This window comes from Pteropus medius, unplaced genomic scaffold (genome assembly GCF_902729225.1).
Source record: "Pteropus medius unplaced genomic scaffold, Ma_sr-lr_union100, whole genome shotgun sequence".
Classification (NCBI taxonomy): domain Eukaryota; kingdom Metazoa; phylum Chordata; class Mammalia; order Chiroptera; family Pteropodidae; genus Pteropus; species Pteropus medius.
This window is the reverse complement of record NW_024349800.1, coordinates 30,068,418-30,094,634: the sequence shown is the minus strand read 5'-3', so window position 1 is coordinate 30,094,634 and position 26,217 is coordinate 30,068,418. Positions and strand designations below refer to the sequence as shown.

At 43.5% G+C, this 26,217-nt stretch overlaps 1 protein-coding gene across 4 annotated transcripts in view; it reads left to right on the top strand.

The window, feature by feature from the left end:
- The window catches only part of SPTBN1 (spectrin beta, non-erythrocytic 1), a 180,097-nt gene that overhangs the window by 124,777 nt on the left and 29,103 nt on the right, over window positions 1-26,217 (top strand). For all 4 annotated transcript variants that reach the window (XM_039887149.1, XM_039887150.1, XM_039887151.1 and 1 more), the window contains 14 exons: window positions 2,646-2,737; window positions 3,966-4,046; window positions 4,421-4,536; window positions 7,751-7,863; window positions 8,664-8,851; window positions 9,897-10,014; window positions 11,072-11,230; window positions 11,891-12,193; window positions 13,949-14,102; window positions 14,805-15,675; window positions 15,773-15,910; window positions 16,750-17,506; window positions 18,349-18,551; window positions 23,180-23,270. In XM_039887149.1, the coding sequence (XP_039743083.1) occupies window positions 2,646-2,737; window positions 3,966-4,046; window positions 4,421-4,536; window positions 7,751-7,863; window positions 8,664-8,851; window positions 9,897-10,014; window positions 11,072-11,230; window positions 11,891-12,193; window positions 13,949-14,102; window positions 14,805-15,675; window positions 15,773-15,910; window positions 16,750-17,506; window positions 18,349-18,551; window positions 23,180-23,270 (3,384 nt within the window). The remainder of the gene's footprint in view (window positions 1-2,645; window positions 2,738-3,965; window positions 4,047-4,420; window positions 4,537-7,750; window positions 7,864-8,663; window positions 8,852-9,896; window positions 10,015-11,071; window positions 11,231-11,890; window positions 12,194-13,948; window positions 14,103-14,804; window positions 15,676-15,772; window positions 15,911-16,749; window positions 17,507-18,348; window positions 18,552-23,179; window positions 23,271-26,217) is intronic.

Below are 26,217 nucleotides of genomic sequence, written 5' to 3'. Positions count from 1 at the left end.
GGGGCTGAAGCAGCTATACACAGAAACTCCCCTCATGGGTGGTTCCCAGCCTGGCTGATCATCCGAGCCATTAGGAAAGCTTTTCCTAATTCAGCGTCCCTGTCCCAGCCCCTGTGATTCTAATGAAGTAAGCCTAAGGACGAGCCCCTATTGAAGATGACATCATTCATGGAGTTAATTACAGCAGTCAATGACTTTGTTTTGAAACAGAACTCTTATGTAGTTTTCTGTCATTTCATTCCTGAATGATTTTAAAATGGAGTGAATGTTATTAAATTCAGTAATTATTGCTTGGTTTTAGGCCAACAGAGGTGAAGTTAACAGGACACTCCTTGAGCCTCACTTCAGTTTCGTAGGAGTAAAAAAGTTCAATTTCTGTTGCCTTTGGCCTGTAGTAATCAGAGCATGGACGGGCATCCTCAGGGTGGCCTCTCTTCATATGGGATCAGTGCCCACATTGGTGAGCTGGCAGATGCAGCCCTTTCCAGGCTTCTCGGCCTGAATTGGGTTGAGTCATTGACTAATTAACTTCCTGACAGCTTGCCTTTTTTCTGTACTTGAACTTGTAAATACCGATATGTACTTTCTCTTTTTCCTTTGAAGCAAGAAACATAGGCTACTGATGTCACTGCATGGCCTGCAGTGTTAGTGTCTTACATGAATGACCCAGCAGCTTTATTAAACTATCACCCGTTCTACAAATATGTGTTGTTTCTGCATGAGTCAGGGCCCAGCTTACGTTCTTGCCCTCCCCACGTAGCTACAAAGATTTCTTTTTTTCCCCAGCTTCTGAGTATATAGCCTTGTCCTAAGGTTCCCAGTGTGTGTGTGTGTGTGTGTGCACGCGCGCGCTCCAGAACTCCTAGGATGTAGCCTGCCTTGTCTATACAAAATAGGTATCCATTAAATACTAATGATGACACACAAGTGTTATGCTGATGTCCTTTAAAAAAGAGTAAAACATGGGGTGGGAAACTGGAATGAAAGTCTTTGAGTTTGCCTAGTCTAAATAGGAAGCTGTCTTCATTTCACAAGGATAGACTATTCTAAATGAACAAGTCTGGAAACAAATTTCCTTCTTCACATAAAAGCATGAGAAAGTTGACAGGGGTTAATGTCTAAAATTCCACCTGCCTTCCCTGGTGAGTCTCTGTCTTACCCTTTGAATGAGAGTTACTCTTTACATTTACTTTCTACACGTGAGCTGATTCTAATAATAGAGTTGAGCGTTTATGCAAACTTAGACTTCACATACTTACCACAATTAAAAATGGAGAACTTTTTTAGGAGTGTAGTTATTTCAACTTCTAGTTGTTTTTCATGTTGAAAGTTTCTTTTTAATCTTGTACTTATTTATTTTATCCTCCTCGGAATGGTTAGAGCTGAAAGATGATGGCTGGCCTCCTTGGCCAACACCATTCACCTCCAGCCCCCATCCCACATTTTATTATTATAGGCAAGAAACTGAAAACAAAAAGGTATTTATCATTTGTCTAAAATCACATAATTGGTAGGCAGCCCCTAATCTAAAGCACTAACATTTATGGGTTCCTCTCCATGAGCTCAGTGCTTCATGTTCTTTATTCATGTAAGTGCACAGCAGCGCTGTGAGGGAGCCACTCTTACTGCTGCCATTCCTCAGATGGGAAGCTGGGGAACTAACCCAAGGACGCGTAGCAGCTGGCGGAGCCTGGGTTCAGACTCAGGCAGGCTGGCTTTGGTGCCCACTGACCAGGCTCTATGTATAATGTTAAAAATATGCTGCCTGTGAGTGGCTTATGAATGCAGACTGTCTTAGACCATTGGGGCTGCTATAACAAAATACCACAGACTGAGTAGCTTATAAACAATACCAATATATTTCCCATAGTTCCGGAGGCTGTAATTCTGAGATCAGGATGCCACCATGGTCAGATGAGGGCCTTATTCCAGACAGCAAACTTCTTGCTGTGTCCTCCGGTATTGGAAGGTGCTAAGGATCTCTCTGGAGCCTCTAATTTATAAGGCACTAATCCCACTTATGAGAGCTCCACTCTCATGACTAAAGCACCTCCCAAAGGTGGCCCCATCTCCTAATACCATCTCCTTTTAAGTTTAGGATGTCAGTATAAGAGTTTAGAGGGGATATAGTTACCCAGACCATAGCACAGGCTGTGGAAGAAGCACAGCAGTTAGATACATGCTTTCTCAGAGAGTTTGTGCACGCCACTGCCTGAAGACTGACCCACTATCCTCATCTGTGAAGGACACACCCTGGTGTGGAAAATGTTTGGTCGTGAAAAACAGAACTGAATATTTCTGATGAGATTTAAGGTGTACCGTGTGGACAGTCCTGCTAGCTCGTAGTTGGAAAGATGAGCTAGCTCAAGGGTAGAAATGACCCATAATCGGTTCTAAGAATTCATGCAGGTAACCCATCTTCACTGCCATCTTTCTCTGTGCAGAGTGGAAAGTCTAGCTCTGGTTGGCGTTTCTATGAAGTGAACCCTGGTTTCAGAAAGCCATTCTCGTTGACACTCTGAGGACATGGTCCACAGGACCGAGCTTTGACCTGGAGTTCACTCTTTAAGATACGCAGACCTGTTCTTCTGTGTTGTTGGACAGCTGACCCATCTATTTGTCTAATATTTCTTTGTAAATCTTAGATCCAGGATATCAGTGTGGAAACCGAAGACAACAAAGAGAAGAAGTCTGCTAAGGATGCATTGCTGTTATGGTGCCAGATGAAGACAGCTGGGTGAGTGTGAACTCAGAGGTCAGGGCCGCCTTGCCCAGGACTGAGTTCCACTATAGTCATCACTTACCCGGTGTTGACAAGTATTGCTTCTACTGCTGCCATTGAGGAGTGTTGTCATGTAGCCCATGAGCAGTTGATAGGCTGACCTTTCAGCTAGCTCTCAGAATGGAAGGAATTCTGATTTATGGCCTGGACCTCTCATCGCCACGATCAGTCTCCCTCTCTTTATTAAGGAAGCTCCAGAGAACAGTATGTCTTGGACTTTACAACCCTCAAACCATGTTTAGGAATCATATCCATAGTTGTGGGTTTTCTCCTTCCTTTTATTTCTGCTGCTATGGGGGCACTTCGTGCACTAAATGTAAGAGTAACCTGTGCATTATGTCTCATTTTTCCTCTTTTTTTTCTTTTCTTTCATTGAAATTTCCATGAAGATGTATTTTAGGGAACTGCATCTTTTTTGTTGCTCGTGGAAATTGCCGGGGCTCATAGGCACTTACTGAGAACTGATTATGTGCCAGGTTAATTGGAGAGTTGCTATTGGGACTACTTGGTGGAGGGTGGATAGAACTGTCATGGGCATGATCAGTCAGTGACAAGTATGGAAACCACAAAGGGAATCAAGTCGGGCAGGAACCTTTAATCAGTCACAGATACAAAGTTACTGATAATCAGTGTGGTATAGAATAGCTGATTGATCAGGGGCAAGTTTCCAACATAGGGACGTTTTTCAGAGAGGTACTTGATTTGCAAAACTTCATCCCATTCAGTGGTGTAAGGAAAAAAAGCAAGCTGAGTGTCACATGAGCAGGTGACAATCCCAGCTATTTCCTCTCCTGAGGTAACCTGTGAAATCGGTTCTCAGTGACTACACGGTCCTGATGCCTTTGTTGGCAGAGTAGAGAGCCAGTGGAAGCAAAGAGGTGTCAGAGGCATCTGGGTTGTGGTCACTTTTTCCTCAGTAAGGGTGGTGTTTTAAATCTAGGACACAGTTTACATCTTTTGTCAGGTTGAATTACCAAGAAGAAAAAAGCCATATGGATATACATTTTATTTTTATTTTATAGCAAGTCGAAGTTGAAGTGATATTTGCTCTGACTTGGTTGTCCTTACTAATACTGCCTCACATTTTTACAGACTTTAAAAACAAAACAAAAAAGCAAAAAACACTGCATTTAGCCAAAATATAAACCTGTATTTGGTAATCGTTGTGCTTTGTCTTTGCCAGGTACCCCAACGTCAACATTCACAATTTCACCACTAGCTGGAGGGATGGCATGGCCTTCAATGCACTGATACACAAACACCGGTAAACAATTCTGGGGTAGAGTGTTCGCATTCTTCCATAGCAGATCTGGGTGACTTTTGATCCTCATATCCGTTGCCTTAGATGTTGCACCACGTTGGAAATTCCTGCATTCCATGTGAGGAAAATGTGAGAGAATATGTAAATTCTCCCAGACAAAATAAACAAGTTCTCCCATTATCCTCAGTTCCTCTTAATAAACTTTGAAGTGTTTATTAAAAAAATCAGGTTTCATTCTTTGATGATTAAATAATAATGTAGAGTTTTACTCTGTGAAGTGGTGACTAGCACTTTTGGAGTAATAATCGTGTCTCATTGGTCACATGATATGGTTTCAAGCCATGTTTTTTGTTGTATTCCATTGCTGTTCTGCATAGGCCTGACCTGATAGATTTTGACAAACTCAAGAAATCCAATGCACACTACAATCTGCAGAATGCCTTTAACCTGGCAGAGCAGCATCTTGGCCTCACCAAACTGTTGGACCCCGAAGGTAAGGACTCAGGAGACAAAAAGGTTGGGGACCGTTAGCATCTCTAGCACTGGGGGGAGCAAATTTAAGATCTGCTTTGTATCTGTTTGTTTTATTTGTACAATATGCTTTGGGAATTATCCAAGGAAGAGAAGCTAAATTTTGGTGTGGGAATTACTTGAGGATTTGTGCAAAGGAGTGCATTCAAAAAGGCCATGAAAGATGAGTATGATTTAAACATGTTCCAGAGGAGAGGGCCTGCTGGGCAGAGGGCTTGCGTGAGCAAAGGTGAGGAAGGTGTTTCTGGGGACTAAACAGTTCACTGGGAATGGTGTTTAGAATGATAATAGGAAGGTTCCGTAGAAAAGTGGGTAGGGGCCCTACAGTTAAAAATTTTTAGAGGTTAACAGCAGCAGTGGGGAGTCATTGAAAATTCTTAGTAGCTGTGCTCAAAGGAAGAGCACCTACCTCAGGCTCTCTGGCAAGCAGCATGGCTTAGAGAGGGTAGAGATTGGGGGCAGGGACCTTGTTAGGAGTCTATGCAGTATTTCCTTATAAGCAAGAAGAGCTTAAATGAGGAAGGTGCATAAAAGGGTGTGTGTGGGTAGAAGAAGGAATAGCATTCACTCACAGTCCCTTCTTATGACCTGCTGCTGGGAGGCACAGAATCTTTGCATGGCATTGATCTCTCTATGGGTTCGTGCAGCAGAGCCCCAAGGACTGACTGACGAGGACGGTGGAGTTTACCTGCGAGGGGGCAGCCCTTTAGCTTTAGCTCCCTTGCTTAGCAAAAATCCTAATTCTAGGCTTCTTTTTAGCATGCGATATCGTAAGCACTTTTTCTAGTTTTGAGAAACATTAAAGTATAAGGATTTTTTTTTTTTTATGGTGCTGGATCTTTTTAGATCTTCTCAGCTCTAAGCAAATATTAGAGAGAAAATGGTATGTGAGTGAAAGTTTAAAGTTCTTATAAATATAGAACAGGAAGTTTAACTCCCCAAGGGCAGATTGAGGTTATGAAGCTGCCAAGCAGGCTTCTTGCTGTTTTCCAATGCATCAAGTTCACTGATACGTTCACTACAGGAAGCTGGGGTAAAATTATCTTTGTGCTAATCCATTAAATGATTTCTCACTATAAACAGAAAACAAAGATTCTTTGGGCTGTGATAAATCTTCCTATTTAACCCCTGTCTTACTATGGGAAGGCATTCTTACTTAGCCCTAGCTCTTTGTGCTTTGATAAAGAACCTTTTCTTTTTTTAATCACTGACAAAATTTTTTTTAACTTGCTCATTAGTTAATCTTTCTAATCACTACCCAGTATGAAAAGGGGATTGATGTTCCTCAGATCACAAGATGAGGAGCTAAAAAAGGCAGTCGTCGATGTCACTTACCCTGTTGGTTGGATCTAGAGTATTAGCTACCTTTGCTATTATTGTCCAGTATTCCACAGAGCCATTAGTTAACATGTGGTTGTAGGCAAGTTTAAGGAAAAGATTTTGTCTGCCTATTCCTTCTTGGTTATGTTGAGATTTTGCATTTATGGAATTGCATACTTTTTTTTTCCTATCTTGTCTTCAGTTCTCTCTCCTTGGGGCGCACTTTGATGAGGCTGAGCAGATGTAGGAGTTGGCCACAGGGGCTCGAGATGGGAGCAGTAGCTGTGGTTCTGGCCCTCACTGCCACTGACTGCCTCGGCGACAGTGGACAGGGGCTTTCCAGTCCTGTGTTCCAGTGTTCCCATCCTTAGAATAAGAGAAACAATCTTGCCTCACACAGGGCTGCCAGGATAGAAGTGAAGGTGCATGTGTGAATGCATATCGAAAAAGAGCCTGATCAGTTAAGAGTCATCCTGTATGTCCTCTTCTTGGTCTATCTCGAGTTGAGTACTTCACTCAGTAATGCTAAACCTTGAAGACTTCTTCACTGATGTGCTCCCTCCCTCAATATTTATTGACTACCCGCTTCGTGCAAGACAGCTCACTGGAAATTGGGGAGGTAGAGTATCACTGGGCTTACCAAGACAGCGTTCTTATCCTCAGGGACTTAGTCTTGCAAGACATATAAAATGTGCATAAATAATTATAGTACCTGGCAGAGAGTAGACTATGTCCATATAAACAAAGTCCCTAAGGGAACAGAGGGTAGAGACAATAATTCCAACTATAGGGATTAGAAACAGCAGTGTTAGAGTGGTAACTTTTCAGCTGGACCTTGAAGGAAGAAGATGATGGGGTGGGGAAGGCCATTTCAGGCAAAGGGAAGTTGTGAGTAAAGGAAAAGGACTGCTGGGAATGTGGGGCTGTGTATGGTGAATAGCCAGTTTGGTTTAGATATATAGTGCCTGAGAAGAATTAGTAGGCTATAGAATGAAAAATGTCTAGAATAGTGCCTGGAAATTTGAGGAAGCCTGAACAAATATTCAATGTATGAATGGAAGGAAGGAAGGTTATGGTAAATTCTAGAGGACTAAGGAGCTTATACTTTATTTTTCACACTGCAGGGCACTTTCAAGTAATTTTGAGCTAGGAAAAAGTATATTCACAGCTGTGCTTCTGGAAGATCAAATAGGTGCAATGTATAAAGTGAACTGAGTAGTAACGAAACACAGTAAGGAAAACATTGCTTCAGGTCTGGTTATGTAACCATAAGAGTCTGAACTATGACTGACAATAAGGATTTCATAAATGGAATCATCCAGACTCTGACTCAGTGACTAACTGGATATGGGCAACAAGGAGATAAAGATGTCTGTCCACAGATTGAGTGGGAGAAATTCTGCTGCCATCAGCAGAAATGAGGACTCGAGGAGCACAGACCCAGTTTGGGGGAGGGGGGGGTGGGTGTGAGCAGAGGGGTTAACATGGTTGTCTGGGTAGTAGCCACATTTCTAAGAGTTCTGACTGAATTCCTGTGTTCATTTCTCTGTAGTGGTTCTGCATATATTTTGTCTTCTTGGTGGCATGGGATCCTCTGGAGAAAGAGTCATGTCTCTTAAGACTGTATTTCTTAATCGCAAAAGTAGAAGACGTTTATGAATATTTGTATAATAAAAGAGTAAGATAGTTTCATCCTGATGAGCCTTTCAAATGATGAGCTGTTGGGCATAACTCTCAAGTAGAATCAAGACGCAGACCTCTTCAGTGTTAAACAGTTAGTTGTTCCGTGGTGTTCTTGCTGCCTGAGTGGCAGCACAGGGAGCAGAGTACTGAAGGAAATGTTCTCTGGGTTACAGATATCAGTGTGGACCACCCTGATGAGAAGTCCATTATCACTTATGTGGTAACATATTACCACTACTTTTCTAAGATGAAGGCGTTGGCTGTTGAAGGAAAACGAATTGGAAAGGTGAGCTCACACTGATTTTATAAGATGTGAGACATAATGAAGGTTCAAATCTGAAAGTACTGCTACTGAGCCCCTTGTTCTCCCATGCACTCATAAATTTAGCCAATAGCAATCTGGGGGGGATGCTCCAAAAGGGAAGTAGACAGAAGCCTCTTTATCCCAAAGAGTAAAGGGAGGTAGGAGTGGTGGCTGAATTATTTAGGAAGGGATTTGATGGGGATCTCAGACCCAGAAACACCCCTCCCTTCAACCTTACCAGAAAATTGGATATTGAAAATCTGCTTGAGCCGGCTAATGTCATGGGCTTGAAATATGACTTCCCACAGTTTGAAAAAGCCTCAGTAGTATGCTTTTTATTTCTCATTTGGCTGATGTTCACCTGCTGTATACTTCAGAACACCTCAAACCAGATGGCATTGTCTTCTCAGTGCAGTAGGAATAGAAAATCCATGAGCATTCTTGGGACAGGACCAAGGAAAATAGAGAGCCCTTTTTGTTTCTCTAGGAATTTTTGGAGCTGAGGCAACAGGAGTCATTCAGACTCTTAAACCTTTGCCTGGGGGTTGGGAGGTTACAGAACCCATTACAGTTGAGTTAACCTGTCATTGCTCACAAATAATAGCCACAGTTGGAGTGCCTTATTAGCAAATGGTTCCTCGGGATTAGTTAAAAGCTTGGTTCCAAAGTAGTCCTAGAAGCGTCATTAAGTGTGCATGTGCTCAGTTTGGGTTGCAGTCACATTCTCTTTGCACATTGTGATAAGGATCTTACTTTTCCATTTTTCTAACTCCTGTTTACAGGTGCTTGACAATGCTATTGAAACAGAAAAAATGATTGAAAAGTATGAATCACTCGCTTCCGACCTTCTGGAGTGGATTGAACAAACCATCATTATTTTGAACAATCGCAAATTTGCCAATTCACTGGTTGGGGTTCAACAGCAGCTTCAGGCATTCAACACATACCGCACTGTGGAGAAACCACCCAAGTAAGATGCAAATTGGAATGCATTATCATTAATATGGGAAGGGAGAGCCTTGCAGTCACAGGCCCCTATTTTCTGACTATGTGTGTGATCTCATTTCTTAATGAATGCCTCCCACCAGTGGGGCCTGTCTTAACTCCTTTTCATCTGACCCTGTGCATTGCTGAGATTTGTTAACAAATCACTCCCTCTGTGAGTCTTTTCCAGTAGATCGTGCTACTGATATATGAGACACCTAAGAAATGGTGCTGGCCCAGATCTCTTATCCAAAACTCTAGTGCCTAACGTGTTTCACAATTCTGTAGTTTTTGGATTTTAGAGAAGTAGCAATTGTGTGTATGTTGTGTTTTATGAGTTCACGTGGGTCTGAGGCAGTAACCCATAACAGGCCCACTTGATATACTATAGCAAAATGTGTAAATAAATATTCAGTGTTAGGGAGAAACAGATAATAAATAGTTTATATCAGTTCAGATCAGGTTTTGCTGCCCCCAAAAGTTTGATTTTTCACACCTTTATAAAGTTCATAATTGTGGAATAAGGATCGTGGACCGTATCTCATTATAGTTCAAAAATTGTTCCTTTTTCTGGAACTCGACTCAGTTGTGAATTCCTTGCTGAGGTCTCTGAAATCCACTGAAAGTTAAATTAGGTAGTCATTTGAAATAATTTTACTGAATGCATTCAGCTTTGCTCTCTGAATGAAGTAAGTTCATCGCCCAGGACTTATGGTCTAAACCTTGAATGGGGTGGCTAATAAGAGTGGTATTGTGTGCCCCCAAGTATAAATCTCAGTAACAACAAACAAACAACCACAAAAAAATTCCACAGTTGGGCACATTTTGAGGTCTGTAATACTCAAAAGCTAACCCACTGTGGTTTCTCTAACATGCGTTTCACATAAATCAGACCAGAGATAAATGGCTTTTAAAATTGTGTGGCTGCAAAATGTGTTTTTTTCCCCTGCCAGAAGCAAATTAATATTTCCCCTTGAAGAAATAAAATACAATAAATAATGTTTATGGCTGTTTTTTTCTGTGCTTCTTAGATTTACTGAGAAGGGGAACTTGGAAGTGCTGCTTTTCACTATTCAGAGCAAGATGAGGGCTAACAATCAGAAGGTCTACATGCCCCGGGAAGGGAAGCTCATCTCTGATATCAACAAGGTAAAACCGATCTGTCTGGTCTTGCTTCGGCCCGGCCTCCTGTAGGCCTCAGGTTCTGTCATGGGTCTTGACTGCTGGGAGGGCAGGAGACACAAAGGGTCCATTCCCGCTGAATTGATAAGAGGCAGCTGTTGCCCAGGTATTGCAGAGAGTCAAGTGAATACTTGTGGTCGACTGGTCTGTTGAAGGTTTGAGGGGAATGTTAGATTTTATCAAACAGCCAGGATTCTGCCTATTTATCTTGTTACTCTCATCTGTCTGAGGCAATTGACTCAAACATCTTTAAATTGCAGAAGGGAAAACACGAAACCTTATTTCCTGTGTTCATAATCTCTAGAAGTTGGGGCTTGGAATTTTGTCTCCTTCTCACAGTGAAGCTGTCAGACAATTTCCATTATTGTGTGTTATGTCAGCAATTATAGAATTTCACAGTGGGCATTATTTCCAAGTAGAAGTTTGAAAAAAATCTAAAACTGTAGTCAGTTGTACCCATTAAGATTCTTTTAAGAGGAGTTTTTTTTTTTATGTGGATGGAGTAAGATGTATTTTGTAGACATGAATTTAATGTGGACAATCAGTAAGGATTTGGGGGAAAAAATAGTAAGGATTTTAGAAAAAAATACTCAGTAAGGATTTTGGGGGAAAAATATGTGAATTAAAAACAAGTGGCTCAGGGTGGGGTGAATGAAAGATTAATAATATTTCTTCCTGAGAAAAATCATTTATCTTTTTTATATGATCAGAGCTATTGAAGAAAATTACTTTGTTTCCTCTCAAATTAGAAATTTATAATTTAGTTATATTGCTCCTTATCTACACTGTTTTGTTTTCCAAGTACAAGACAGGACCTTTGATTTAGATAGGGGAGATCATTCCCATGAGGCTAAATTGAGAGAAAACTTATTTTTTCCTCAAGGCGTAAGAGTTAGTGAAGGTGGGAATGAGACTTCCTTTGTAAGTTCCCTTTTAAGGTCTTTTTGAGAAATACTAGCTGTTGACTGTAGCCAAGGAAAGTTCCTTGAACATTGCAGGAAACTGTTCTTTTTCACTTCTGTAGGCCTGGGAAAGACTGGAAAAAGCAGAACACGAGAGAGAACTGGCTCTGAGGAACGAGCTCATAAGACAGGAGAAACTGGAACAGCTCGCCCGCAGATTCGACCGCAAGGCAGCTATGAGAGAGACTTGGCTGAGTGAAAACCAGCGTCTGGTGTCTCAGGTTGTGCTCTAGACATTATTCAAGAAACTACTCCCTGGGTAATCTAGAAATGTAGGCATACCCAAGGGCCGCAGGATAGCTATTTACCAACATCCCGTATTCTGAAGTAACTGTCAAGTCATCATGCCCACTTCCCATGAAGAGGATGTTTATAATTTCTAATATACTTTCTCTTCTGTTTATCTAACTTTTCATAGATTTGGAAGTAGCTCAAGCAGAGTTTTGTTTAGAGCCAGAGAGCAGAGTTTTGTTTAGGGCCAGTGAGTGTGTGTGAACCATTCACATTTATTTAATTTTTAAAAATTCCCTCTTATCCTCAATCTTTGACCAACTAATTCTTCAAGGCAGTTAGACTGGCCATGAAATAAAGAAAAATGACTTTCTTTTATACTTGGATTAACATAAACTGTCATCTGCTTCAGTCTCATAAGTCAGGTGCTAGATACGAGTCGGACCCTGCTGTAAAGTGAGAAGTTACTGATTAGCTTTGCGGGGGTGGGGGTGTCTGGGCTTATGCATAGAGTTTTAAGGGTCCTAAGGAAGACAGTGGGGGTTGGTTTCCCACGGGGTGAAGGTGTGCTGAGAAGTCCACCTCTGTTCTGTTTCTTTGATCCAACTGGATGCATTTTTTTTGTTTCTCTTCATCCTTTTTCTCTGTAGGACAACTTTGGTTTTGACCTTCCTGCAGTAGAGGCTGCCACGAAAAAGCACGAGGCTATCGAGACAGACATTGCAGCGTACGAGGAGCGCGTGCAGGCCGTGGTGGCCGTGGCCAGGGAACTCGAGGCGGAGAATTACCATGACATCAAGCGCATCACAGCAAGGAAAGATAATGTCATCCGTCTCTGGGAATACCTGCTGGAACTGCTCAGGGCCCGGAGACAGCGTCTCGAGATGAACCTAGGGCTGCAGAAGATATTCCAGGAAATGCTCTACATTATGGACTGGATGGATGAAATGAAGGTAAAACTTGACTGAAAGGCCATATCTGATCCAGTGAGGCCTCTGTTTTCCCACCCACTAATCCCCCAACAAACATTGTGCCCCTTGTCTTACTGCCCGCTCTGCAAAGCTAGAGGAGGGCCACGGTACCCGCAGGAGGATTGTTAGCTCACGAGTAAAGTGAGATGTGCGAAGTCTGAAAAAGTTGCAGTGAAGATCAGTTCTATAGCTTGAGGTCTGCTACTGTGATTTAGATCTGATGCAGATATATTACATGGCAGGGTATCGATCAGATTGGGGTTTTCCGTGTTGTTAATTCCTTAGAGTCGAACTACCTGTTCATCGCTTTGATCTATGCGTGAGTGGCTCTAGTCTGGGGAGGTGGCCCAGACAGGTGGCCCAGGCAGGTGGGAGAGTGGTAGGCAATATGGACAGAGTGCACCTTGGGAACCAGTCAGCCAGAGTTCCAGAGTTCAAATTGTGAGTGCCAGATCTGCCTGCCGTTTTTGAGCCTCCTTTCTTCATCGTTGAGTGGAAATCATACTGCCTGCCTCACCCAGTTATGACGGGGCTGGACACGATAAAGTGCACGGATCATAGGACGAAGCTGGTCGGAAGTGGATGTCGGTGCCGGTTTGTGCTTCCCCTTCCGTTATTGACAGTCCCAAGCAGAGTTCCAAGCTTTCTCTCCACCCAAGAAGAGGCCTGCCATTCTGCTAGAGCCCTGTGCCTGTTCACATCCTCTCACGCAGGCCATGGGAAGCTCATCCATGTCAAGCAGTTTCCCAGCTGGAAGGTGTTTCGCTTCGTAGCTGAGACAGAACAGGGCAGTTTCAGGTCATATCATGAAGCCTCCGTTACGTCAGCACACTGTGTTCCCAAGCCTGACCTGATGCCAGGGATTTCCTTCTGGGATGTAAGCCCTCGTCTTTTGCTTACCTCTTGAACTGTTCCTGGCAGAGGGCAGGGTCACCTGATACCATCAGTTTTTCCTCTTAACTGTCCCAGATTTATGATGTTATAAAGTGTCATCTGTCTTGACTCGTTAAATAGAAATGTTAATAAAATCTAGCCAAGAAGTGCCTTTCATTTTATAAATCACGATGTACATTATAATTCAGATTGGGCCAGAGACTTCCTCAGCATTAAGCGGGATGTAGAAATTTCTGGAAAAGATGTTTGATGAGGCCCCCAGATTGGGCTAATGAAAGAAACAAAAGAAAATGTTAGTGGGTTCAGACTTAAAACAAAGAAGCTGCTCAGGCCCATTCTCCTTATTTGGTTAAAGGTGTCACTGGTAAGCTTTTCAACTAGATTTCTTCTCCCATGGATTGTATAGGTATTGCAGAGGCATACCAATAAGCTCTTAACTGAGGAAAATATCCACTTAAGGGGTCAGCAGCTTCTGAGAGATTCCTCTGAACTTTGAAGTGAAACAGCTCTATCATCGTTATCTTCTTGAGTAGTTGTTGCAGAGTTTCTTCTTGGAGCCCCAGTTGACATTTCATACTGGTTCCTTGCCCTTGTTTTTTCTGTTCTGTACTTTTTAGTGTATTATTCCAAGGTAGATGATCGTTAGTTCATTGCGTCTCTCCTGATGCAGGCCTTTAGGTTTGGTTTGCTTTGCTCTGGTTTGCTTGTCATCTTCCCCTAAAGATAGGGGAAGGATGGCTGGCCAGAGGGAGGGTGCAGCTTGGTTGCTGACGCTCAGCTTTTCCAAAGATTATAAGATGCTGAGGTCAAGGCTGTATTCATAGATGCCTTTCTTGTGCACAGGTGCTGTTATTGTCTCAAGACTATGGCAAGCACTTGCTCGGCGTGGAAGACCTGTTACAGAAGCACGCCCTGGTGGAAGCGGACATCGGCATCCAGGCAGAGCGGGTGAGAGGTGTCAATGCCTCCGCCCAGAAGTTTGCTACGGATGGGGAAGGTAGGCATGGACCATTCCAGACATTGCCTCCTAGTTACCAGAGATTCATCTTTACAGAAATAGCTAAGTTATGTGTGGCAATGGGGCTTTTGAAGTTACTGAGCTATTATTGTAGGTTCCCAGCAGGTTTGTGTCTTGCCATGCTGTGGGTACATGAGATACAGTGGGGTGCCCTACCAGACACTTTAACTCCGTCTTGCTTTTCTGAAATGGACATGTGTTTTCCTTAAATACTCAAGTGCTGCTTGTTTTTGAGTGGTTCAGTGTTTGGCAGTAAGACTTTGCCGGACCATACCCGATGCATGCCAACAACCCAGTGTGTCTGCTCAGGCATCTCTTGGCTTTCACACCTGGTTGCACTTATCTTTGTTTCAAGGATGTTTGAAAGGATTGGGTTTTATTTCTTACATTTTAGAAACAAATGTAGCTGCCTTTTTTCTTAAAATTTATATGCTTTTTTGGTTTATAAGTGATCCAGAATAATACTTAGAGCAAAAAAAGAACACTTATCATTGCCCCTTTTCTCCTTTTACAGTCAAGTTCCTACAGTGTGCTCTGTTGCCTCATAAGATGGCCCTGCACTTAGAATTGAACTGGTAACCTAGTTGTAAGAGCATGGGGTATAGCTTACTGCCTGCAAATGATCAGGAACCTTTGCTAAACTCTGTCACACACCCACATTCCTTATTTGCCGTTAAACAGGTTACAAGCCCTGTGACCCCCAGGTGATCCGAGACCGCGTGGCCCACATGGAGTTCTGTTATCAAGAGCTTTGCCAACTGGCAGCTGAGCGCCGGGCCCGCCTGGAAGAATCCCGTCGCCTCTGGAAGTTCTTCTGGGAGATGGCAGAAGAGGAAGGCTGGATACGGGAGAAGGAGAAGATCCTGTCTTCAGATGACTATGGGAAAGACCTGACCAGCGTCATGCGCCTGCTCAGCAAGCACCGGGCGTTTGAGGATGAGATGAGTGGCCGCAGCGGCCACTTTGAGCAGGCCATCAAAGAAGGTGAAGACATGATTGCAGAGGAGCATTTCGGGTCAGAGAAGATCCGAGAGAGGATCATTTACATCCGGGAGCAGTGGGCCAACCTGGAGCAGCTCTCAGCCATTCGGAAGAAGCGTCTGGAGGAGGCCTCGCTGCTGCACCAGTTCCAGGCGGATGCCGATGACATCGACGCTTGGATGCTGGACATCCTCAAGATTGTGTCCAGCAACGACGTGGGCCACGACGAGTACTCCACCCAGTCTCTGGTCAAGAAACACAAGGATGTGGCAGAGGAGATCGCCAACTACAGGCCCACCATCGACACGTTGCACGAGCAGGCCAGCGCCCTCCCGCAGGAGCACGCGGAGTCTCCAGATGTCAGGGGCAGGCTGTCAGGCATCGAGGAGCGGTATAAGGAGGTGGCAGAGCTGACACGGCTGAGGAAGCAGGCGCTGCAGGACACCCTGGCCCTGTACAAGATGTTCAGTGAGGCTGATGCCTGTGAGCTCTGGATCGACGAGAAGGAGCAGTGGCTCAACAACATGCAGATCCCAGAGAAGCTGGAGGACTTGGAGGTCATCCAGCACAGGTGAGTCGGGGATGGCTGCTGGGTGTCAGGGGCACCAGCGAGCCCCTCATTACCACCAGTGACCAAGACGGACTACCCTGCTGAATTGCTTTTTCAGGTTTGAGAGCTTAGAACCAGAAATGAACAACCAGGCTTCCCGGGTCGCAGTGGTGAACCAGATTGCACGACAGCTGATGCACAGCGGCCACCCGAGTGAGAAAGAAATCAAAGCCCAGCAGGACAAACTCAACACGAGGTGAGCGTGAGTGAGGCCAGCACTGTGTGCTCCCGTGGGCAGGGCCAGGGAGGGTGAGGTCACCTGCTGAGCCTTGCTGTCAGGAATTTTGTGCATGGGGTCACTGGCATTGTGGCACTGATGTCATGGCATTGGCATCTGCCTTTCAGCATACCCAAATTTTGCAACAACTGTTTTGAGGCGATGTCATTTAGGGCAGCCCAGCACCTACTCCTCCCCTCATCAGTAGTTAGGGCCTTTGTGAGATATCACACATTAGTGTGGCTCCTGTGCTGTCCCTTTGAAGATTATTTCTGGATTAGAATTTAGACATATTTGAGATGTAATTGGCCAATTGAAAGTCCTGATAATCAAGGTAGACCTTTGTCCTTGTCTAATCTTTCTTTTGAGTAAACCACATTTGAATAGGTTATGGCGACAAGGTGGCCCCAGTTCTGAGGTTTACTGTTAGGTATTGGGATTGGAAAATATTCATTAGATGCAGCTCAGAGAGTAAGATGTGTGTACATGAATGAATTGACTCTTCATGTACATGAATGAGCAGACATGAATGAATTGACTCTTGGGGACAGATGTGTTGTCACAGTTCATATTGGAGCTCTTTAGCACATCCCTCTTCATGTCAGGCTTTTTCCAGATTACATTGCATCCCTGAGCTGTTTCAGTAATATTTGATGTCCGTTTACTGAGTGAGATGATTTTTCAAAAAACATGTAGTCAGAGCAAAACTGGAGTGAAAAAAAATTGCAGCTTCGACAATCACTATTAATTTCATTATCCAGCCATGAGCTGTCAACCTCATTTTCACACTGCCCTCTCGGCCGCCCCTTCCCCGCCAGGTGGAGTCAGTTCAGAGAACTGGTGGACAGGAAAAAGGACGCTCTTCTCTCTGCCCTGAGCATACAGAACTACCACCTCGAGTGCAATGAAACCAAATCCTGGATCCGGGAAAAGACCAAGGTTATCGAATCCACCCAGGACCTGGGCAACGACCTGGCTGGCGTCATGGCCCTGCAGCGCAAGCTGACCGGCATGGAGCGGGACCTGGTGGCCATCGAGGCGAAGCTGAGCGACCTCCAGAAAGAGGCAGAGAAGCTGGAGTCGGAACACCCGGACCAGGCTCAGGCCATCCTGTCTCGGCTGGCCGAGATCAGCGACGTGTGGGAGGAGATGAAGACCACCCTGAAAAACCGCGAGGCCTCCCTGGGCGAGGCCAGCAAGCTGCAGCAGTTCCTGCGGGACTTGGACGACTTCCAGTCCTGGCTCTCCAGGACCCAGACGGCTATCGCGTCAGAAGACATGCCCAACACGCTGACTGAGGCAGAGAAGCTTCTCACACAGCACGAGAACATCAAAAACGAGATTGACAACTACGAGGAGGATTACCAGAAGATGAGGGACATGGGCGAGATGGTCACCCAGGGACAGACCGACGCCCAGTACATGTTTCTGCGGCAGCGGCTGCAGGCCTTGGACACTGGATGGAACGAGCTCCACAAAATGTGGGAGAACAGGCAAAATCTCCTCTCCCAGTCACACGCGTACCAACAGTTCCTCCGGGACACCAAGCAAGCCGAGGCCTTTCTTAATAACCAGGTAACCTTCGTTGTTGCCTTTGCTTCCTTCCTCTGGGAGCAGGTCCTGGTTGCCTTTTGAAATGTGTTGGCTGGGGCTGCTGATTTAACCTACACACCTGAATGGAAGTAGGATGGTTTAGAGAGTTTTGTTCTTTCCTGGCTCCCAAGGCTTTGAAACCCATCACGATGCAGAGGATAGGAATGACAGGTTTACATGGGAGCTGTCCTGTCTTGCAAAGCGTGGTTCTGTTTCAGCTACTGCCCAGGACCCTCTATGTTCATAGTATGTTCTTGTAGTATCTCATTAAATTGGCCACAAACTGTGAGCTATTACTCCAATTTTAAAGGTACAGTGAGGACTTTTTTTTTGGACTGAATGGCTGTCTTGTTCTAGAGGAGTCAGAGACTTGACCCAATGACACAGGCAGCGATTAGAAAAAAGAAGACAGCTGAGGCTGGTCGGCAACATCAGGGCTGTTAATTTCTCTTAAAAGAGAGAGTTTGAAGGGTATGTTGCTTTTGCCTTCATGGACATGTGAGTGGACCCTTGTGGCCGATGCACAAAGCTTTGCTTACTTTCCTCACTCTGGGAAAAAAAATTAGAGCATTTAACCACTTAGGGAAATGTAGACACTTACATGGTGTCCCACTGGGTTTTTTAGCCCTCTCAACTCTTTGTCAGATTCAGTAGATTGTTTCTTCTAAGTGTAATGAGTGATGAAGTGAGTATGATGAGTATATTGCATGTAAACGTATGTAGTACACAGGAAAGAACGCTTTTGTTATGCTGAAAATCAGTCCCGTTTCATTATGTCTCATTCCGCTGCGTTTTTTTTTTCTCTCTCTCTCTCTTTAACTAAGGAATATGTTTTGGCCCATACTGAAATGCCCACCACCTTGGAAGGAGCTGAAGCAGCTATTAAAAAACAGGAAGACTTCATGACCACCATGGACGCCAACGAGGAGAAGATCAATGCTGTCGTGGAGACTGGACGGAGGCTGGTGAGCGACGGGAACATCAACTCCGATCGCATCCAGGAGAAGGTTGACTCGATTGATGACAGGTACAGTGTTTGGAGGTTCCTAAGGAAGTCTTGCACTTTGGGACTCTCAATCATCTGAATCACTGGCCAAAAGTCCTTGGGACTCTGGGTGGTATATGGGCACCTAGCAAAATTTAATTTGCTTACTGGAGAAAATCAATGAGCAGCAGATGGCTGCCTGACATCATAGTTCTCATTGTAAGACGTGCACAGTGTCCACAGAAGAAGACGCAGCCTGAGAGGCCACACTTATCGTTAACCATGGACTCGAGAGCAGTAATGCTGAGTAAATGCCCTTTCAATGTTGACAGAAACATGTCACCCGATGGGACCCTGAAAGGCAAAATCTTTCCCCAGCCAAGGCCACTTTCATCCTCTTCCACACAGGGCTCCTCTGAAGCCTGTCAGAAGGGAGTGGGGAGGAAGGGTGAGATTTGCTTGTTCCCCATTACCTGGCAGAGCCACAAAGGAACATTATCAGGCCTTTCTTAGAAAATTGGCCTGGTTAATGCTGTAATATCTTTTTTACAATGAAGGAAAAGGCCCTTTTCCTCCTTTGCCAAGGCATCTCTAAGATTGGATGCTTTTGTCTTATTTTTATTTATTTATTTATTTGCATTTCTAAAAGATTTTTCTCCCTGATCGAAGACCAGTGCACTCTGTTTGATCTTCACCCCTAATTCTCACCCTGTCCTTGTTATTACTAAAGTGGGAGGTCAGGGCAGATCAAGGTTTGGATACACCAGCATGGGCCAGTTCTCAACCAGCCACTTTCATCCTGGTCTGGCCCATATGGGTCAGTTACTAGCCTCTGTGCCAACTGATCTTCTCTGGTTCCAGCTTGGTTTGGATTGAGGGCTTACTGTGAAACTGATGTCATCGAGAAAGAAGCTCTTCCTCAAGGCTTCTCCTCTGGCTCCCAAATGCAGTGAACAGGAATAAACTTCTTGCTGAGAACATTTCCTTGCCTACTGTATATCCAAGAAGTTCTCCTGGGACCCCAGGACCCTGGCCCAGATTAACTCTTTATGTTACAGGGTAGAAAAAAGGAATTACTCTTTCCACATAAAGATTGAGCTCCTGGCTTTAGTCTCTCTAGTTTCTCTTTTGCCCTGCTTCAGGGCCTAAACCGTATGTTCTAAAGGTGATAGGTACTATGGAATAGGGTAGAACGTAGGCTAATTATAGTTTTATCTGTTGCTTTTAAAACAGCTACAAAAAATGAAAAAAAAATTCCCTTTACCAGATTCTTCTTAAAAGAGTGTGAGAAACAAGAATTGGGCAAGGCATTCTTGACCTAGAGAAAAAGAATTTCCTTCTAATCCTGATGCTGAATTTCTCATTGTTTTGTAAATGTGATGCCCCATGTTCTTCTGTATTAGATGCACACAGCTGGTGTCCTGAAGGTGGGCTTGGTCGTTGGGGACACGTGCTTTCTCTGTGTGTTTATACGTTCCCTGGCGCTACAGCTGCGAGGGGTTGCTGAAAACAGGTGATGTCGTCAAGACCGGAGACTCCTCGACGTGGGAGAACATTTCAGCAGCCCTCTGTTGTGGCTTAACCTTCCTTTTGTCCTTGACTGAAAGCCTGGGCTCCTGAGGTTACAGAGCCTCCTTTGGATTTCTGATTTAAAATTAAAAAAGGAAAAAGAAAAGGAAAGTGGATCCTGTACTGTCGCTCCATAAGTACGTGAAAGATAGAAGAGGAGGGGTTCTTCCCATTGGCTGCTGTTAACTGAATTCTGGTTTCACTTCAGTGTCTCTAGAGGCCTCAAGATCTGAAACTGACCTCAGAGAATACTTTTCTGTTATAAATTATACAGATCTGTGAGTTCCAGGTGTTATAGGACACAAGCTAAGTAAATATCTGAAGCTTCAGAAATAACCTGTGGTTCAGAAACGTTCTGATGCTCTTGTGAAGCTATTCTCATAGAACACAAAATCATTACAATGTGCTTATGTTCCAGGAATCTTGTCAATTACGGCACAGTTGTTGAAATGAAAAAGTACTAGAACAAAGACATTGACTCTTAACAGATGTGGGTGGAGTGCAAGGGGCCTTTAAAGTGTTTGTGATTGGGTGGAAAGGAGCCTGCTGTCCGAGCCTGTCCCTGGCTGAGCTTCCTGGCTCAAAGGAAAATCCCAGCCACCAGGAAATCCCGGGAGAGCAAGGAACAGTATCTAGCTTCATAAAGCCAGACCTTATCTCACACGAGAAACAAAGCTTAAAAATTACCAGTCCATTTCACTCAGGTACCTGCAGTTCTCTACTTTTCATAAGAACCAGAGTTAAATCTAGCACCTGCCTCGTGATGAGGGAGCTTTTGAGTCTTGTGATAGGGGTAGGAGGTGAGAGAAGAGATTTAACCTTGCCCCAAACAAAGAGCACTCTTAGGACTGTGGGAAACTACAGCCAAGTTTTACAGGTCTTTCCTTTTAATTAAATCCACGTTCCAGCTTTGAAAGGCTCTCCCAAGTTTCACTTCCCATGAATGATTTCGGTCGCCACTAGTAAACAGTTAAGCCACACTCACTTTACTCGAGGGTTTTCTGAGTCAGCAGCAGTCTCTGCTGCCTGCACAGCTGTTTTTCACTCCGCAGAATGCATCACTCGAAGGGGTCATCATTATGCCCTCCTCGCAGATCTTCGTCATTTGGACATGGGGCCCTAAGACACCATTTGGCTTTTCCCTTCTTCATGGCCCCACTACGAGAGAAAGATTACCCAGTCCGATGTCTGTTGGGCTCACGTGAGACTCGATTAGCTAAGAAACACATTCAAGATTCTGTCTGGTTATATTTCTCCTTTAGTGATTCTTCTCAGTGGCCCACGTTGTTTTTATTTCTGTCATTTCCACATCCTGTTGTAACTGCCAGTATCTGTTAAGTCTTCCTTGTTAACATAGTGCTTACATGGGATGCCGTGGAAAGGAATAGGATCTTTTATTCAAGGCCTTTGACTGATGACAGGACTCTTGCATTTTGTCACTAACTGCAACTCACATTACCTCCCTCCAGAAGATTTGCTTTATTGTCAAAAGTTCCTACCAATAGTGACTGGAATTTGAGAATACAGCACGAGAAGAACTTCTCTTGAAATTCCTTCCCCACTAACATTTTTAGATGACTAATTCTTTAACCCAAATTTTCCCAACAATCTTAAAAAAAATTTTTTTTTTAATTTTTGGTCTCTGAGGATAGTAACGAAGTAAAGGAGATTGGCCTTTATTATTGTTATAAAAGCAATAGAATGTAAAATTTGGGGGAGGGCTCCTACCTTTAATTTCATCTGTAGCACGTGCCATTTTAGTTTCTCTTTTTAATCTCTGCCTTAGAGTTTTATATCACTGAATTATACATAAGATGCTTTCATTTAGCATTATGTAATAAGCATTTTTCTATCTTTGCATTTTGCCTAATGGTATAAGCATATTAAGATTCTTTTTCCAGAAGTTATGGAACCCCTTTCAACTAAAAAAAAAAAATTTAGAGTCATTATCTGTATTTAGCATGTACCCGACAGTCTTGTTTCCATTCATGTTAACTCCTGTTGTTCTGTAGTCACTGGTACCTATAGGAGCAGAGGGCGTTTTCCTCTGGTTCCCCAGGCAGGTAACAGCTGCAGTGCCGTCACTTCTTGTTCCAGCGCTCACTGAGGACACTTGGCGTTGCTGTAAGATCTTTCTTGCTCCTGAAGAGGGTTCTTTAAGAGTCAGTCCACAGCAGGTGCTCACGGCGCTGCTCTTTCTCATTGCTGTGGAAAATCCAAGTCTGTGTCCTTTCTCATCCTTGCCGTGGAGACGGGCGAGGTCGGACCAGAGGCCTTGTCCTGGCCCGTGAGCAAGAAATTGTTTTGAGAATCAGAATGAAAAACTCAGAGCCCTCCCCACTGGCACTCTTCCTTTACCTCTCTTAATACCCTTAGGCCGGCTGGCGTAGGTTACGTCAGGGGATGTCAGGGTAACTGTATTATGGCAATGTTGTGTGATTCTCAGAGTGCGATAGCTCTCCTGTTGCAGGGGGACCGTTTAAAGTGTTGTGCTTTAACTTCTTTAAACCTCGGCTACCCTATTTATTAATGAAAAATGAGATTAGGTAGGTAGATAATCTCGCAGGTCTAAAAATTTTTCATTCCCGGTTTGTTGTTGTTTTTGGTGAGTTTTTCTCAAGATGGGAATCTGCTTATTAGGAAATGTTAATTTAAAGTCAGTTACCTGATTTATCTATATTTTCTTAGTCGTGTACATGTTCTGTCACTCAACAAGTTTCTTGAAGATATGTTTCAAATTCTACCATGGTGCCTAAAATAGGGACTTGTGTGCAAGCTTGGATCCCCCACTCTCTCCACTCCCCACCCCGCCACCCCCAGCACCAGATCAGGAAGGACTGAATTTATATGGTTCATTTGACTACATCTTCAGCCTGTCGTGTGGCCTGTACAGGTGTTTTGCTTTCTTTTGTACCATGGCTTACTCATTTGGAAGCTGCTAAACTCTCTTGTTTATCTTGTCTCCTTAACATAATTGAAAAGTGTAAGCAAACTGTTTTCAGCACATATACAAACCCAGGATAGAGACTGAGTTGTGAAATCTGTGTTTCGAGATTCTCTACTTCCTGTTTAAAAAATTATTCTTGTTATCATTATAACAGACATAGGAAGAATCGCGAGGCAGCCAGTGAGCTTCTGATGAGATTGAAGGACAACAGGGATCTTCAGAAATTCCTGCAGGATTGTCAGGAGGTATGTCTCCCTTTAACCTCTCCCTTCCTGGTTTCTAGCAAGAGCCAGCCAACATTTGGCAGAAGAGCCCCTGGAATTATAAAGTTAATTGAGGTTACAAATTCATATCACATGTAATTTTCAGGTGAGGCAGTACAGTACTTTGTCAGTTCTCCGGCCTACAAGTTACCACTTAGAGTAACTAGATTATTATGATCTGGAACATATAGTCTAGAACTGTGCTGTCCATTACAGTAGACAGACACTAGTTACATGTGGCTATTTCATTTTAAATTAATTAAAATGAAATAAAATTAAGAGCATAGTTTTTCTGTCTTACTTAGCTGTATTTTAAGTGCTCAGTAGCCAGCTGTGATTAGTGGCTGCCATACTGGACAGTGCAGACTTAGAACATTTCCATTGTCGAAGAAAGTTATACCAGGCATCGATATCCTAGAATATCCTATAACCGAAAAACATTTGTTAGTTTAATTGTTTGAAGCAATGTACATTCTTTCCAACGGAATGGAAAGAACTAAAAAGAACTGGCTACCCAGGTAAGAAGCACAGATTTAAAACATATATACTGAGTTTCTTTCTTACTTAAGACTTTCAAATATCCATCTTTCTGGCTCCTTAGATTTGTATGTAATGTGCCAAGAACGGTAATCCTGACTTCAAATTCTGAGTTTTAACATGTGGTGTTAATCTGATGGTTCTCATACTACTTCATGCTCCCCTGATACATGCATAAACAAACTTGGAAAACTAAAATTGGCCAGAAGAATGCGGTTCTCTGTAAGCTAATTGGAGAAAAGCATCTAGCTGACTTCACGTGTGAGTTCATGAGCACATCGTATTTCTCTATCTGCCAGAGGACAATGGAGTGATTCAGTCTTCTGTGGTTTTTTTAGGCTAAATTGCTTCAGCGGCAAAAATGGATTGAAGAATATTCAAGTGAAGCTGCAGAGACCTTGGGTGGGGAGGAGGGATAAAGGGTATGGGGTAGGATCAGGTTTTGTGCTAAGAACGTGACTCAAATCATCACAAACACTTTGCACGCAAACATGTGGCTGTGTGTCAAAAGAAATCTGACTCTAATAACAGTTGTCGTGTTAGACAGTCTGTCACAGAAGCGATCTTTCACGTCCATTAAACTGCTGTCATACTGTGAATCTTGCAGTGTGCTCCAGCAGCTAAACCTTAATTTAAGAAGGGAAGCCCTTAAACTATGTAGTTTAGGGTCTGTCTGTTTTCAGCACCACATTGATGAATCTAGGTCTCTGAGGAATTTGGCTGGAGCCAGACAGGCTAAAGACAGGAGTGTCTCTTCAAGTGACTTCAGGCAATAATAATCCATTTCAATAGGCTGCTCGCTTAAAGAGGCATACATGTCCCAAAACCGAGCAAAGAAAAGAGTAATGCGATCTAAAGTTAGCTGTGTGGAGTTGCATGTTGTGTTGCAGTGAATACCAAGTGGCCCTTTGGCTTTGGAGGGTAAAAGGGATCAGGAGATGGTTGCGGCCTGGGCTGTGCCTTTCACAGATTGGAGGTCCTTGTAGGACCCTGAAGTTTCCCCTGAAGCACCATCAGTGACTCTTTTTAACCTCAGTCTATATTTGAGGAGGATGGGAGATCAATGGGATTCCATGCTCTTGCTTAAAGGGCAAGTTAAAGAGTTGAAATTCATTGACTTGACCCTGGTGAAACCTGGGCTAAATTTGAAAAGAAGAATGCCAGGAAATGAGCAAGAGACTGAGCCCAGGAGAAACGCGGTTGAAATTTCCAGCCCGTTTTGCATTCACAGAAGTGTGGATTCATAGATAGAAATGTGTAGAAAAAGTAAGGCAATAAAATGATAGTCCTTTCCAGTGGAATCCCAGCAATTAGATCTTCCAAATTGCCATTCTTGGTTACAAGAAGTCCACTCCGTACTACAACAACAGTGACTACATGCCTAGGGGGTTTAGTCTTGTGTGATTTCTGTTTAAAATATACAGAAAGGTTTCAGCTGGGTTTTTTTGTCCTGGAGTTGATTTGCACGTCTCCTTGTGACTGTTCTGCCAAGTCACCAGAGTGTATCTTTTCGAAATTTCCTTGTGCCTCCTAAAGTTGGTACAACCACGATATCTGCTGGGAGTATCAGATATCCCATATCAGCATATATAGTTTCCACATAGTGATGAAATTTAGGTCAAGTTTGGGTGTTTCAAACCTCTTGGAGTACAAGTACAAGCAAAGGGATGTTATGTGTTATTCCTTGGCCATAAACGTTCTGTCATTCAGCCACATTAAAATACTCCTCTTTTAAGCCAGGGTTTCTGAGAACGGAGTTTGTGTATGTTTGAAAATCTACGTATTTTTCTGGTAGATGTTTACAGAGATGAGATTTAATACCATTGCTAGCTGTTGGTATTCTTCAAGGTCTAAGGACTCCAGGTTGTCTCTCTGTCACATCCCTTTCCTCATGGGCGCCTCAACTGGAGGAGGCATGGGTTGTGATACTGCCATTGTTGCCACCCCGCCCCCATAAACAATGCCTGGATGGGGAAGCAGCAATATAGTGGGAATGAGCAGGGGTCCACCTAGTCCTAGTTATATTTGGGGGGATACGAAAAACGTCATAATTTTAGTAGTGTTATTTTAATGCAGTATCCTGAAAAAAAATGAATAATTTAAAAGGTACTGTTTTTCTGTCTTATTCCCTCACGCTATATGTCATGTTTTCTGAAACTGGAGCTTTTTTTTTTTTTTTTTTTTTTTTTTTTTTTTTTTTTTTTAGGGAGGGTGCTATAACTAGATGTGTGTGGTGCAGGGATAGTGAGTTCAGTGCTTTGTTTTTAGCCTAATTCAGTGATCAAAGCATTTGTCATATCCTTTTCCTGTCTGCACAGTGTTCTTTTCTGCAGGGAATGAGGATATTCTTAAATGACCTTTGTTAAATGCCCACAAATAATAACTGTAGCTC